The sequence below is a fragment of the Lepisma saccharinum genome, chromosome 6 (assembly GCF_977018435.1).
Source record: "Lepisma saccharinum chromosome 6, izLepSacc3.1, whole genome shotgun sequence".
NCBI lineage: Eukaryota > Metazoa > Arthropoda > Insecta > Zygentoma > Lepismatidae > Lepisma > Lepisma saccharinum.
This window is the reverse complement of record NC_139234.1, coordinates 6,838,123-6,853,888: the sequence shown is the minus strand read 5'-3', so window position 1 is coordinate 6,853,888 and position 15,766 is coordinate 6,838,123. Positions and strand designations below refer to the sequence as shown.

General features: G+C 40.1%; 1 protein-coding gene across 1 annotated transcript in view; it reads right to left on the bottom strand.

Moving 5' to 3' along the window:
* The window catches only part of LOC145988976 (uncharacterized), a 52,130-nt gene that overhangs the window by 13,867 nt on the left and 22,497 nt on the right, over positions 1-15,766 (bottom strand). The window contains exons 2-4 of the mRNA XM_083124279.1: positions 15,195-15,335; positions 12,182-12,297; positions 56-3,440 (exon numbers count right to left, since the gene is read on the bottom strand). Of these exons, the coding sequence (XP_082980405.1) occupies positions 56-3,440; positions 12,182-12,297; positions 15,195-15,335 (3,642 nt within the window). The remainder of the gene's footprint in view (positions 1-55; positions 3,441-12,181; positions 12,298-15,194; positions 15,336-15,766) is intronic.

Here is a 15,766-nt window from a genome sequence, read left to right as displayed (position 1 = left end):
GAGGCACGTATAAGTAACCTTAGTGAGAATTCAATAAATACGGTTTCCAACTTACCTCAGTTACATCTGGAACCAGATTGTCAGATCCAACAATATGTGATTGACTTTCTTCATCATTGCTCCCATTGGCTGCAGTGTTTTCTACATTTCTTCGAACAGCTGATGTTTTTATGGACTGAAGTCTTTCTCCATTTCTTGCTTGACCAGATGGAATCATGGCACATTGAGAAGCACGGGGATTGGATGGTACAAATTGGGTGGGTTGCCAATTCTGTGCATTTGCCACAGGTTGGTAGGTTGTCAGCATTTTCCCGGATTCACTTCTTGATCGTTGACATGTCACTTGCCGTTGTGACAGATCTTGTGGCATGTCAGAAGCTGGTTGGTAAAGTGGCATGTTTGTATAACGGGGACTATTATAAAGGCGTTTATATGCGGTTACAGGATTGCATTCCCAAGGCTTTGTGCTGGAGATATCTGATGAATTGGCCTCTGGTTCTGGGTTCTGAAACACTGAATAAGGCTGCGACATTGACTGATAATTCTGTAGTTGAGGTTGCTGTCCAATTTGATGATTTTGATTTGAATAAGCATGTTGACTTGCAATGTTGCCAACTGAGTGATTCATGCTGGATAGTTGAATTCCGAGCACTACAGCCAATCTTTGTGCCTCAACATGGCCACTTCTATCGACAAATACCCTAAGTGGCATGGCAGGTCGAACTTTCCACAGAATTTTAAACCACTTCAAAAGATCTTGGTAAGTCAATGGCAGAATCATGATCTCCGTGACTCTTTCATGCAATGTAGTTATTATTGGTTCTGCAGAATGTCCGGTTTCTCTTTGCTCTTTCTCAAAACAACTTATCAGATTCATGCAGTTCTGTTCCACCACCTCTATCCAGGCTTTTATGTTAGCATATATTTCCTGTGCACCATGAACAATCCGTAGAAGCAGCTCCTGGTAATTTATAAGTAAGTAATAAATCCCAGAAATGAACCTCGCCATCAGCTGAACGTTTTCGCTAACATTTTGGTTTTGTTCAGGCAATGTTTCCAGAGTAGTTTCTGCTACAGTCAAGCTGGAATTGCTGCTTGAACAACATGGGTCTGCAGGTGATACAGGGTGTGCTAATGTTCTGATGTCTCTTACGCTAATGCTTGGTAATTTCGTAGTGGTTGAGCAAACTGAATCTTGTGTTCCATCCTTTTCATCAGTTTCCAAAGTCCTGTCCTCCGCTTCCTTCTTTACAAGTTCCTTCTCTACGAGTTCTATTCCGCGTGTCTTGTCTATGCATTTTAGCATACGGTTTTGTAGTCCTTTAACACGCTCATAAGATGCTTCCATTTCTTCAAGTGTAAAGGAGCGTTGCTCTCCATTTACAACAATTTGTGGAAATACTGCATCACAGTCGATTACATCCGATGAACTCTGAGGGCCTTCATTGTCTTGTTTCTTTGTCTTCTCAAAATTCACATCTCTAGTATATTGCTCGACAGTTTTGTCACCCTTGCTCACTGTTCTCTTCTCTCTAAACGACTTCTCATTATCCTTACGGCTGGTTGTGATAACATCACAGGATTCATATTGGTTGCAGTTTAACGCTTCTGCAACAATAGAGACCGTTTCTTCTTCAGAAAGTGCTCCATCTTCGCTACAGGTGACTGTTCTTGGTATGTTTGTACTGATTGGATGAGCAAATGCATTTTCTGATGTTTGTATGCCTACATCAACAGCAGTTTTTTGATTGTTTGAAAGTCTGCTTCTGTCAGATGGAGCACTGGTGGTGGTAGTATCAACTTCCGTACTTACTCCACTTGTTCCTTCTCTAGATGGTGTTTTCTCAGAATCATGTATTCTGCCGCAATATGTACTAGGCGTTTGTAGTTGCTTATCGCTATGTTCCTTTAGACTGGTCTTATTTGAACTGGAGTGTCTATCTTCACCTAGTGTGCCACTCAAGTCAGTCTGGGTTTTGCTCGAGTTCTCAGAAGCCTCCTTACATCCATCATTGGCATAATTTGAACTCTCTTCACCATTCGGACTGCTTGTATTTTTTGATGACACTTCACTGCTCTTTGGGGAAGATTCTCTATTTAAACTTAAATGACTTCTGGTGCAGTAAGGACTTCTGCAATCCACGGGAGATGCTATTCTTTTTTGCATTCTATTTTTACTGTTGCTTATTTCAGGATTAGTGTTGTTGTTCTTATCCATCCTGATCCTATCTAATTTTGTACTTTTCCTAGCACCACCATCTATTGTATTGTTGCAAACTGCTAGATCAACAGTGGCAGCACCAATAGATGAACTTGAAAAACCTGAAGAATCAATCAACTTGTTTTTGTTAAGACAGGAATCATCTGTGTTAACCGATACTCCTTCATCCAGAAGATGATTCAATTTATGCAGTTTCTCTTGAATATTTTCACAGCCCTCTTGCACCATCTTGTCCACACTGCTATCAACTGACATTCTTGTTAGACATGTCTTCCTCGATTTTCTTTTGAAATAGTGTCCACCTTTACCTTCCTGTATTGTACTAGGTGTTTGTAGTTGCTTATCGCGATGTTCCTTTAGACTGGTCTTATTTGAACTGGAGTGTCTATCTTCACCTAGTGTGCCACTCAAGTCAGTCTGGGTTTTGCTCGAGTTCTCAGAAGCCTCCTTACATCCATCATTGGCATCATTTGAACTCTCTTCACCATTCGGACTGCTTGCATTTTTTGATGACACTTCACCACTCTTTGGGGAAGATTCTTTATTTAAACGTAAATAACTTCTGGTGCAGTAAGAACTTCTGTAATTCACGGGAGATGCTATTCTTTTTTGCATTCTATTTTTGCTGTTGCTCATTTCAGGATTAGTGTTGTTGTTCTTATCCGTCCTGATCCTGTTTAATTTTGTACTTTTTTGTACTAATTTGTTGCAAACTGCTAGATCAACAGTGGCATCACCAATAGATGAACTTGAAAAACCTGAAGAATCAATCGACTTGTTCTTGTTAAGACAGGAATCAACTGCGTTAACCGATACTCCTTCATCCACATGATGATTCAATTTACGCAGTCTCTCTTGAATATTTTCACAGCTCTCTTGCATCATCTTGTCCACACTGCTATCATCTGACGTTCTTGTTGGACACTTCTTCCTCGATTTTCTTTTGAAATAGTGTCCGCCTTTACCTTTCTGTGAAAGTTTTCTCTTAGTTATTCGTTTCCAGAGTGCTTGAACCTTGCATGCTTTGCTGGTACTTTTTGCATTCCTTTTTCTCCGTCCACCTGCACCATTTCTTGATTGTAAATACAATATATCCTCAATTAACGAATTACACTGTTGCTTAAAAATGTTGTCATCACGTTCACTATTGCAAGAACCACGTTTAGTTGACAACTGTTGTGATGAACTCTGTACTGCTCCTCTTTTACTGGATGATGACCTGAAGAAACAGAACAGAAACAGTATTATGATTTGCAGGAAATATTTATTTCTTAGTCTACACATAATTGCCAACATATATTAAAATCAATGTACTTAATCAGGGCGACATAGCGATGCCACAATACAATACATGGGTTATAAAATGCATGAGGAACGTAAACAAAATTTTCAATATGAATTCTCAAGAAATATAATCACATATGTAGGGTTCACAGCACAAGTGGCATAACTGCACTTTTCATGGAAACGGGGTTACATGTATAATTTTGAAACTGTCAAGTATCAACATTTCAGTGCTAGAAGAAAATATCTCCTAAGCTTTTAATTCTTGCTTGTAGAGCCACCGCAATGTTTGTGCTCCACCAGCTATAATACTAAGTTATCTAAATGTGCCTTTTTCTTAAAACTGTGTTGAATGGAGTTATGCTACTTGTGATCTGAACCCCTCATATATTAATCCTAGTAGGATTACACCACTTCTGCAAATGATCAAGAATGTGAATGCATGGGGTCAGTGATTTATCCACCCGCCCCCAATTTTGATGAACACCCGCCCAAGAAGAAAAATGGAACATCCCCCCTGTAGCAACAACAGAATGGCAATACTAAAACATTAACAGAATGGAATAACCTATGTAGCTCTACTCCAATGGACCTTTCGATCAACTAAAGCCAAAGTGGCAAAGAAGGCAGTTGGAATGTGCGGCATGGTCATTTCCTGGAAATGCCAGCCCCCTTGACAAGGCTTCGGTCAAAAGTAGGGGCACTGCCATTTGACAAATGTCAAACAAACCTCTTGCTCTCCTTCCACGGGAGCACATACTGCACACAGTGTTGACAATTCAGTGTTTCATTACTTAAATAATCTTAAATACATTACAAATTTTAAAATTCAAAACCCTTGAGTCAGTGAAATTTACATTTTGTTGCATTTTTCTTTCAATCCTTTCATGTGAGAAATGTATGATAAAAATAAGGGAAGAAATTCAAATAGGCTGCACTCCTAATAGTGAATTGTGTTACTATGGTTAGCAACACTATTTTCTTTAACTTGTGCGAGGTGGATGATTTTGGGGTGGCAGAGAAGAGAACAAGTCGTCTTAGGTCAGTCTCAGTGTAACATCTTAGTTTGTGCGTTGTCGTTCTGCTTGGTGTAACAATCTCTGCAACTTTACTGCGGAAGTGGTTGATGAGGAAAAGGAATTTTGAGAGCAAAAATTACACCAACTATACCCTGTCCCAGATAACTGTAGGACAGGGCCATGGATATCGGCAGAGGAGGAAAATCCAGTGGTGAAAGCACAGCGTTGCCAACCATACACTCCTGACCGTACACGTACGGAAATTTCATTTCAGACCTTAGTCCGTACGCTAAATGCACGGCTTGTCAAAATTTGCTCTTGCAGTTTTATCCCTAATATTTCCCTAAGAAATTCTTAAACCAATCGTACGGACTTGGAGATAAAAATACGGTCCGTTTGCCATGTGCGTTCGGTATTATCCTTTTCAAAAGTTTGCAACGCTTACAGAGAGAACGGGTAACTACCGTTGCCCATTACACAATTCCATTTCTCTCACTATTCATTGGTGAAGCCATCTCGCGTCACTACTTGCGCACAGACTTGTTCTCGTTCGCCTGGTCTACGGTTAGCTGGTATGGAGTTTATGTGCCCCACATTTCTTTAAGCAGAATATTGCATGTCCTGAACACAAATCCAACTCATGCCACCCTGGCAATAACCACCACATTGAATTTAACACAAAATTCCCACTTTTAAAGTTTAGGTTGAGCACAGAATGACCTAAAAGCAACAGAAAACACAAACATCCTACAAAATATGCAGACTGAAGGTTGTCAGGCCATCTGGGAATTGTTTTCAGTAGCTTCAACGTGGGATTTTCTAGTGCTCTGGGCAACATTCAGGTGACACTGTCCATATTAGCGGCGATTTCATTTATACTTATTTCCAGTTCTCTACTTTTTAAGAGTTTAATGATCATTATGAAATTATGAGCGCAATGAAGGTTCGCTACTCAAATGTCAAGAGTCAATCTGCTTATCACTCGCTCTCTCCAAATCTGCTGTCCAAAGACGACCTTCTTCACAGATCATATATCCTTGCCTGCCATTGAGCGGCTGAGGAAGCTTTCTCGTCACACTACAGCAAGATGGGTGAGGGGCAAAGCAAGGGAGAAAGGAAAATACGTTATACGTTCCGCGAGTACATCAGTACGACGATTGGTACCCGGGACATCAGAAAGAAAAGAAGGAGGGAGAGATTTCCTCAGAAGTGCCGGGTACTTTAGTACGTTCGGTAGTAGAAATATGGAGAATTGTCAAGAATTAGTGAGAGGACTATGCAGACTGTATAGTGACATTAATAAAAAAATATTAAAGGGAGTGTAAGATTACAGGCTAGAAATTTAATAGATGAAACAAAACATTAAATGAATGAATGGAAATATAAGCACAGAGTGGATTAAGATAAAGAAACAAATCAGGGTGGTCACTCTGAGACCATGGTACAATTCAAATATAATTCCCGGTTTTCTACGCAAACCTTCCAAAAATTCAAGGATACAAGTAGACGTTTTTTCTATTTCAACCTTACATGTAGCTGCCTCTCATCACACACACACATAATTTTTAACAATACAAAGGGTCTGTGTAATTACAATGTATCCAAAAATTATAATTCATTCAATTAAACAGTATATACAGGGTGTCATTTTAATGGCGCCCACGGACCACGGAAAGGTATAGAGGACATAAAAACAAACAACTTTTCTCAGTAATATTTTCTTGGCACATCGTTTCAGCGCTACGGTCGCTCAAAAAAGCCTGTTTTGCCGCCTGAATGCTGGCAACCACACACAACATTTCATTGCATTTGTGACGTCATATCCCGTCGTGAAGCGATGCGTTCCAGGGTTGCCAGGAATATACATATTCTGTGAAAAATGACATAGCTTAAATTAGCCACATTATGTACCGTAAAACAAGGAAACACGTTATGTAACCTAACAGGAAGTAAACAAACTGTACGAAAAGTGGTAGAAAGAAAATAGAATTCAAGTGGAAGTGGTCATATCAAATTTTGTCTCAGCTTACATGTCAAATATTTGCAAATCTAGTTACCAAGTTGGCATCTACAATTTAGTCTATCCACTTCGTCCTTCTGATACTAGTTGTCTGAACAGATTACAAAATTGAAATCAAAATTCCAAAAGTAAGTAGCACATAATAATAATGTCTATCCAGGGTTTTATGAGGCAAGTGACAAAAATTATTGAAAATAAAGGGATATAAGTAGTAGTAATACAAGCTCTCCGACGACTGTGTTTATCTATGCACCGGATACACACGTAATAGTTTGCAACCATGAATGGGGTAGGCAGTATATTCGCTACTGATTCATCATTAGATTGTTACTGTGGTTGTACGAGGTGTTTTAGCTGTAATGTAACAACGTGAACCTCGGATACTTCTGTTATCAGCACAAAAGTACCACAAGGCATCTGGACACAAACCTGTAGATATCAATCTTGCAACAAGATTTACAAATATTTGACATGTAGCTGGGCGTAAACGGCCACATGTAAGCTGCATGTCCAATAAAATTTATTGTTGTTCATATTTGACATGTAGGCTGAGACAAAATCCGATATTGACACTTCATTTTGAATAAGTTCTTTACAATTTCTTATATCGTTGGTTCACTTCCCCCTTCCACTGAGATGACTGCTGATCTTCTGGCTGGTAGGCTATGATGTTTGGTCTACTGGAGGCGTTTCCTGCTTCGTTTTACAGCTAATAATGTGGTTGGTAGTTTGTCATTTTTCAGATAATTTGTGTGTTCCTTGCAACCCTGCCGTGTGCTGTTTCGCAGTGGGAAATGACGTCACAGATACGATCAAATGTTGTGTTGGGTTGCCAGCAAAACGGTCTTTTTTGAACGGCTATAGCGTCGCGACGCTGATTGCAGCAAACCTTATCATAGATGTCGGTAGGTTCAAATTAATGGGGAAGGAGCAGGAAATTCAGCAAATTTCAAATACAAAAAAAATATTTTTTTCCCCATAGAACATCATATTATGAAATTTGGCACACAGATAATAAACTGATGTTTTTAAAACTTATATTCTTTTTTCAAAAAATTAAAATGGTTGTTTCTGAGATTTTTTTTATTTACAAAATTCAAATATGTTGCATTTCAAATTAAAACACATTAAAACAGAAGAGTATAACACAAATTTGAGCTCTCAAGGTTGAATAGGTTCTGATCTAAAGACTTTAAATTTTCAAATTTTTGCAAATATTGCTTTCTTGAAAGTTGAAAGCTCAAAAACTAAGAGTCTTAAAAATCCGAAATTGTAGTTTTTGTCAACTTTACTGGTACTACCACTGTATACAGGAAGAGAGAGTAAGCACCACTTGCGTTATTTTTTAAAAAAAACATTTTTGATATCTTTTCATATTTTTCAATGCCTATACACCTTGGAATGTAATTTATCTACCTTAACATATTTACATAAGTAGACTTTTCATTTCCTGTCGTACTGCCTGCAAACATAAAGCAGCTGCAGCAGTCACGAGGCACGACAACGTGGTACAGCTGATCCGCGTTAGAAGAAAGAGGACTGCTCGCCTTTCTCTGCAATTTTTGAGTGACTTATGCAGTTCTTACATGGTCACTGTCCTTCCTCCTTCACGAAAAAAAAAAAAAAGGTTGACCGCCATCTTTGGCAATGCTGTTGGAAACACTTCTTCCATGCTGGCCACAAGTGTTGTTAACTTCCAGAATTTTCTATGCATCCATAGCAAGACTCGGTATGATTATTCACGTGTGAAACGTAACAGTAATGAACAAATTAGCTTATTAAGTTAGTCAATGAGTAACGGTCGTATGGTATTTATAAGAAATAAAATATCCAGCCAATACTTGGACATATTTAAATCTCCGAAATATAGAGGGTGCATTTGCAAATAGGGTGAGGAAGAGGGTGCATTTGGAAGCGTGGGAGCTGCTGATATGAGTTTTCTTTACTGTGGCCATCGTCCGTGTTATTCGGTTCTTTTGTGTAGAGTTTTTGTTGTCTTGTGTTAAAGTATGGTCTACATTCAAAATAACCACGAAGGTTGACAAACGAGACGAGCCATCGATTTGGAGTGGTGAAGGTAAGGACTCGATTAGGAATCTTCTTTGAAAACCATTCAGTTCATGAACTTGTACCAAAAAATTTGGAAATGGTGAATCATGAGAGCGTGTCCTGAACTATGCATAACCAAAACAAGTTTCAAAAACGGAAAGTTTTCATTAAGTACTTAAAAGTGTCTCAGTAAAAAAACAATATTATGTTTGAATTTGTTTAAGACCTACAGTTTAAAAGTGGGATCCAAACCACTTGACCGAATTATCGAATCCGAGGCCCGCAACGAAGTTACGTTTTGTGTGGTTATGTATTAGCAATGTTATTTATAAACAATTTTGTTGGAACATAAACTTTACAGGCCAGAACGACTTCAGTAATTTCCATTATGCAGTGCAAAGACAGGAACATTCCCAAAATCACATTCGTGCAGTGACTTACAAAATGTGGATTGTGGGGGTCATAACCCCTCTTTTGGCACAATATTCCTAAAAAAAAAAGGATAAAGGCAAAATACACATTGTAGGGGCCAGGTTAGCGGGGGGAGCAAGGGCCCCCTTTACAATTCCAGCTCCTTCCTGTGTGTATACCAGTGATTTATTTATCCACACACACATCACAAACCCCCTCTCCCAATTTTCTCAATACTCCCCTAAATTTTCTACCAATGCCCAATTTTTGCTAATTTTGGCTCCAATTTTACCCTTACCCTCTCCCCCCTTATATTACATTTGAATATTTTGTAATTAGCCGAAATTAAAAACTGACCCATCACTTGCCTATCTCAAAAAAAATTAACGGCACACTCCTGAAAATACACTGGCTGACAAAAAAAAAAAAAAGAAAAGTGAAGCACCCAGAAGGAGTGGGCGAAGATTACCCCATTTCGGTATACATGCATACCATTGATGTGTGAGTAAATGATTAGATGTACAAGGATCTGTAATGTGTAGAACGCCCACCAGAGGGCATTTGTGACGTCACCTCCTGTTGCTGATAAGGTGGGACCAGTCACCTGCTGTGAGTCAGTGCAGCACGAAGTTGAGAGAGGAAAACGAAGCACCGGCGATGCCTCGCAGACGCGTTAGACAGCCGATCCAGCAATTGACAGCATTTGACAGAGGCCGCATTGTGGGACTGCAGGAGGTGGGTTGGTCATATCGGGCAATTGCCGGGCATGTGGGCCATTCAGATGTCACAGTGGCCCGATGTTGGAATCAATGGGTACATGAGGGCACCCATGCACGTCGTGCAGGTTCAGGTCGACCAAGAAACACCACCCCGAGGGAGGACCGTCGTATGGCGCTCCAGGCAGTGCAGGATCCCACAACTTCGGCACCAGTCATCCAAGAACATGTACTGGACACACTACAACATCCTGTGAGTTCCCGCGCAGTGTCACGACGACTCGCATCCGCTGGATTCGGGTCCTACCGCCCCATGCGCCGGTTGCCGTTGACACCACAACACCGACGCCTGCGGTTGGTGTGGTGCCATGCTCGGGAGGCATGGACAGAGGACGAATGGCATCGCATCATGTTCAGTGATGAGTTTCGCTTCTCCATGACCTCCGATGACCATCGTGTGCGGGTGTGGCGGCGTCGAGAGCAGAGGGTCCATCCTGCCTACATTGTGGAGAGACACACAGGTGTGACCCCTGGCATCATGGTGTGGGGAGCCATTGAATATGCGTTCAGGTCACCTCTAATAGTGCTTCGGCAGACTTTGACGGCACAGCGATACGTCACAGACATTCTGCGTTCACACGTCCTACCCCTTACGGCACAGCACCCTGGGACAGTGTTCCAACAAGATAATGCACGCCCACACACAGCCCATGTGTCTATGGACTGCCTAGAGCATGTTGAGGTCCTCCCGTGGCCAGCACGATCCCCGGACCTCTCCAACATTGAACATCCGTCCTAGTGCCACCCTGCGGGATCTGGAGGGACAGCTGCAACACCTGTGGACGAACGTGCCTCAGGAAAGGATCCAAAGGCTGTTTGACACTATTACGAACCGCATAAGGGCATGCATTGCGGCCAGAGGGGGTGCGACACCCTACTGACTTGGCGCCACCATTCCACCTGTAACTGCCAACGGCCTTGACTCTTGCATCCTATATTGTAATCAGTTCAATAAAGATACATGGACTTTCAGCATATGTAGTTTCATTCACATCCAACCACTCCTTCTGGGTGCTTAACTTTTTTTGTCAGCCAGTGTATATATATTGTTGGGAGAGATGTACTCCCCCCGCCTTTCAATAATAAAAACCTGTATATTACGAGGTGCATTCAAGTTATAACACCTATTTTTTTTTTTTTTTTGCAGGACTGGAAGTAGATAGAAACACGTGGTTGTACAATACGAGGGCACTCATTGTCCATGCGTGACAGAGATGGCAGCACTGTACAGCACATAGAACTCTAGCAGCAGTGGCCAGAGTGAGGACTGTTTTAGATAATTAAAATTGCGACGTTTTCATTACAAGAGCAGTGTGGTAATCATTAGTTTTCTCCATTTGCATGGTGTGACACCGATTGAAATTCATTGCCAGTTGGGTGAGGCATGTGGTGATGGTGTCATGGATGTGTATAATGTGCGTTCGTGGGTGCAACAGTTCAAAGAAGGCAGAACGTCATGTGACAACAAACCAAGACAATCTCGGTCTTGCACAAGCCGGTCTGATGACATGATCGAGCGAGTGGAGAAAGATGTTTTGGAGGATCGCCGAATGACTGTGAAACACATCCCCTCCAAAGTTGGCATTTCTGTGGGATCTGTGCACACAATCCTGCATGAAGACCTGAAAATACGAAAAGCATCCTCCAGGTGGGTGCCACGAATGCTGACGGATGACCACAAGGCTGCGTGCGTGACATGTTGCCAGGCAATGTTGACGCGTGATGACGGCATAAATGGGACTTTCTTTTCATAGACTGTGACAATGGAGGAGACATGGATGTCGTGCCAGTCTGCTCAATGGAAGCACACAGATTCACCGCCACCAAAAAAATTTTGGGTAAGCACCAGTGCTGGAAAAATGATGGTGGCCATGTTCTGGGCCAGCGATGGAGTAATCCTTACTCATTGCGTTCCAAAGGGCAGTTTGGTGACAGGTGCATCCTACGAAGATGTGTTGAAGCAGCAGCTCCTTCCAGCATTGCGTGAAAAATGGCCGGAAAAGGCTACACGTGTGTTCTTTCACCAAGACAACGCACCAGCGCATCGGGCGAACATGATGCAGCAGTTTCTTCGTGAAAACAACTTTGAAGTTATTTCTCATGCACGCTACTCACCTGACCTCGCTCCTAGCGACTTTTGGCTGTTTCCAATGATGAAAGATACTCTCCGTAGTTGCACAGTCATTAGCCGTGCCGCTATTGCATCAGCGATTTTCCAGTGGTCACAAAAGACTTCTAAAGAAGCGTTCGCAGCCATGGAATCATGGCATTGACATTGTGAAAAATGTGTACGGCTGCAGGGAGATTACGTCGAGAAGTGATACAAGTTTTATAGTTTTTGTGTTTTTAGTTAGTGAGAAAAAAATGGAGGTGTTATAACTTGAATGCACCTCGTACATACCTTCTAGTGTGAAGATCCACATCCATAGGGGACAGCCTCGTCAGTACCACAGAGCACTCTCTAATTCCCTGTTGCAGAGAGCGAGGTTGCTTACGTATGTTCACAGATTGGGAGGCCTGTAATGAAGAAAGTAATATACACAAATTATAGGGCAGTGACTGTGCTCTGAAAATCACAAGTTTATATTTTAGAAATAATATGTACGGTTCTGGATAAATGTTTCTCCAAATCTTGTGTGAATATACTTTCAATATTATAAAGAGAAAGGAAACACTCATCAGACAGTAGAAATTGTCAAATTTCTGCAGACCCGAGCTGCATCATCAGTTGAAGAAGAAAAGAAGGAATCGGAAGTTAGAGACGTGCAGATTGCCAGGTCTTGATCAAAGAAGTAGAAGAAAGAAAGAAAAATAAAACTGTTCTGTCAACAGACTAGTCGGAAACTGTGAATGGTGGGATGAGGTGGAGACAGGGGAAAGTTTTGGTGGCCTCATGGTTGATATGTAAGCCCTCTCCCATCTTTTGCGAACTGAGGTGTTGGCTGATTGGGGTAAGAGATGGATGATCGCTACCCGGAAGCAGTCTTTGAAAGGAATATTGTGGTGGTGGGTATGGATGGCGACAGCGAAGTCCAGGTTGTGGGTGAAGGAGCGGTGGTTATTGATTCTGAGGTTGAGGGCAGTTGATGTTTCCCCCAGGTAAAAGTCACCACAGATGTTGCAGGCGAGGATGCAAATCAGGTTTGAGGTGTGGCAGGTTCCTTTGGGGTGGAGGGTGAATTTGTGAGCAGTGATCTAGTGCACCTGGAGGGAGTGCGAGGTGATGAGAATGGGGCAGGGGGATGTTGGTTGTGTGGTGAAGGAGTGTTGTGGACACACTTTTGCCAGTCTTCTTTTAATTGCTAAGACTTACTTATACCTTGGTTTTCGTAAGCTGCCTTTGCACATTTCTAACATGTGGGTAGCAAGGAGAATGCACACACAAACAAATCTTGGCATACGCTTTCTGGTCTTGAACTGGATCCACTGGAGTAGTAGCTTCGAGGTAGTCCCATAAACCACAATCAATCAGCATTAAGAATTTCCACAAGGTGTAATTCTTAACACCTTCCAGTTTTTCGATGTTCGGCTGTCCACCACTCTTAATCACGATTGGAGTAATCATTTCTCTTAGTGTATGTAGTATCGAATTTGTTTCAATTTTCTTGTCCCCTTACTTTATGTACAAAAAAATTACATAGCACAAATTTAGATTCAAAACTTCGCAAGCACTACATGCATTATCATATCATGTGATCAGTCGTGAGTGTTGTTTTATTAGTCAAATTAGTTATATTATACAATGAAAGTTTATACACACGTAAACCAGAACCACAGAATAAACACATACATGCCTATCTGTTGCATACGCTGTTCTTCTAGAAAAAAAAAGATACAGACTAACAAAACATTGTAGGCTACATGCAGTGTCTCATCTCCTTATGTGCATCGTTTCTATATACCAACACACCTCCTCAATGACACAATAAAGTATGCAATTTTAAATAACATTCAAGTTACATCAAAACCCATTAATCTACAAATTTCTTTTGTTCTTGCACCTTGTAATGGTTTTATCAAAATATGAGCAATCATAATATCTGTTGGACAATACTTTAGTGTTATTTCACCATTGTGTACTAAATTTCGAACAAAATTATATTTTACATCTATATGCTTTGTTCTAGTGTTTACCTTTTCACTTTCAATCATTTTAATACAGCTTTGATTGTCTTCATACATTACAATCGGTTCAGTACAATCATCTTTCATGTCCTTGATTAATTGTTTAATCCACTTTGCTTCTTGACAGGCTCCCGAAACAGCAATATATTCTGCTTCCATAGAAGATAAGCTTACACATGTTTGTTTTTTACTCGCCAACTTATTACACTACCTTTGTATTTAAATAAATATCCACTATTTGATTTTCTATCATGCAAATCATTTCTACAATCTGCATCTGCATTATTTTCCTGTAGTTTATGGTTATTACAAGCATAAGAAAACAGTTTTTCGTTGTGACGTTTCAGGAGAACACACGCTCCCTTCATCAGACATTTATTCTCATTTTGACTAAAGATACAGTTATAACAATGGTTAGCAATTTTTTAAACAAAAAGAAGCCCATATATAATGGATGTTATCAATTACATTGTTGTAATATAGCAACTTATCTGTGAAAAGAAGCAGTCTGTTTTATTTTTATTTCATATACAAAAAATTTTGATCACATTATTTTTTTTATTTAAAATTATGAATCCCAGGTAATTCAAAGTCATCATTGTTTTCAGAAAGTCATGAATAACAATGTAATTTCTTTCCTTGATCTGCAAATTAAGACGATTGACACAACAATTCCAACATCAGTCCATAGGAAAAAATTAGCAAGGAAAAATTCATCCATGCCAATTCAATATTTAACTTTCGTATTTCCATCATCCTAAAAATGCTACCTACTTTCACTGTAATTTCAAATCATCAAGTTAAACTTTTAACACATGTAAAAACAGAGAAAACTTACAAAAATAAGAAAAATTTAATGAATATATTTGTTGAAATGGTTATTCCACAATTCTATTTACTATTCCAGTACCTGCAACTTAAAATAGTTTTGGTAAATTACATCTTTGTTTATATCAGTTTAAAATGATTTTTCCCATCATTGCATTGCTAGTTTAGAGGCTTTATTTTGTCTTGTAAAATAATAATAATTGAGAGAGCATAGATAAGCTTTTCTTTAAATGATGAAAACATATTTTGCTTTATTTTTTACAAAGTACAGGACATTTATATGCCGATTTTTTTAACACTAATAAAATTGCATAAAATATATTTGTATTAATTGCATTATAGGTATGAATTTAAGCCACGAATAAGAATGCTCCAGTACAGCACAATGTTGATTGGGAGATACTCTCATGAAACTTTGCTCCACCTTGAAATATAACTAGGGCTGGCTGAAGTGTACCTACCTTGCCTTCCCCTATCTCTTCCTCCTCGATATGAAAGAAATTATTAATATCTTGAGATTTCGCATTACTTGCTTCGATCTCCATTTCTTGATAGCCTTGAAATTCCTCATCATCATCATCGGACATCTTTCCGTTTGGTAACTAGGGGAAAAAATGGTATTAATATTATTATTATCTACTTCCAGTTTACTTTTACCTTTTTTGCGTGTGCGTGTGCCAAGCAGACTTCTTCATGCGTAAAAGTGCTCCGTAAAAAATCGACAAAATATGTGGTAATTAGTGAGTGTTAGTGTAAGTGAGGGAGCATGCGGTAGTGTAAGGTGTGCCTTGGGTCGCAGGACACCCCCACAATCTGTTCCGGTAAGTACTTTCTCAAACACTGCCAAAATAGTAATCGTGTGCACTATCCATATATTTCTCATGGAGAATACTGTTGCCCGCAGATGAACGCAAAAGACACCCCCTGCAGCTCACCCAAGGAGTAGTTTGCTTTGCTCACCCCCAAACGCTCACGTAAGAAGGACCAATCTTGATCTGAAAATAAACTAAAAGTGAATTCACCCTTAAGCAAA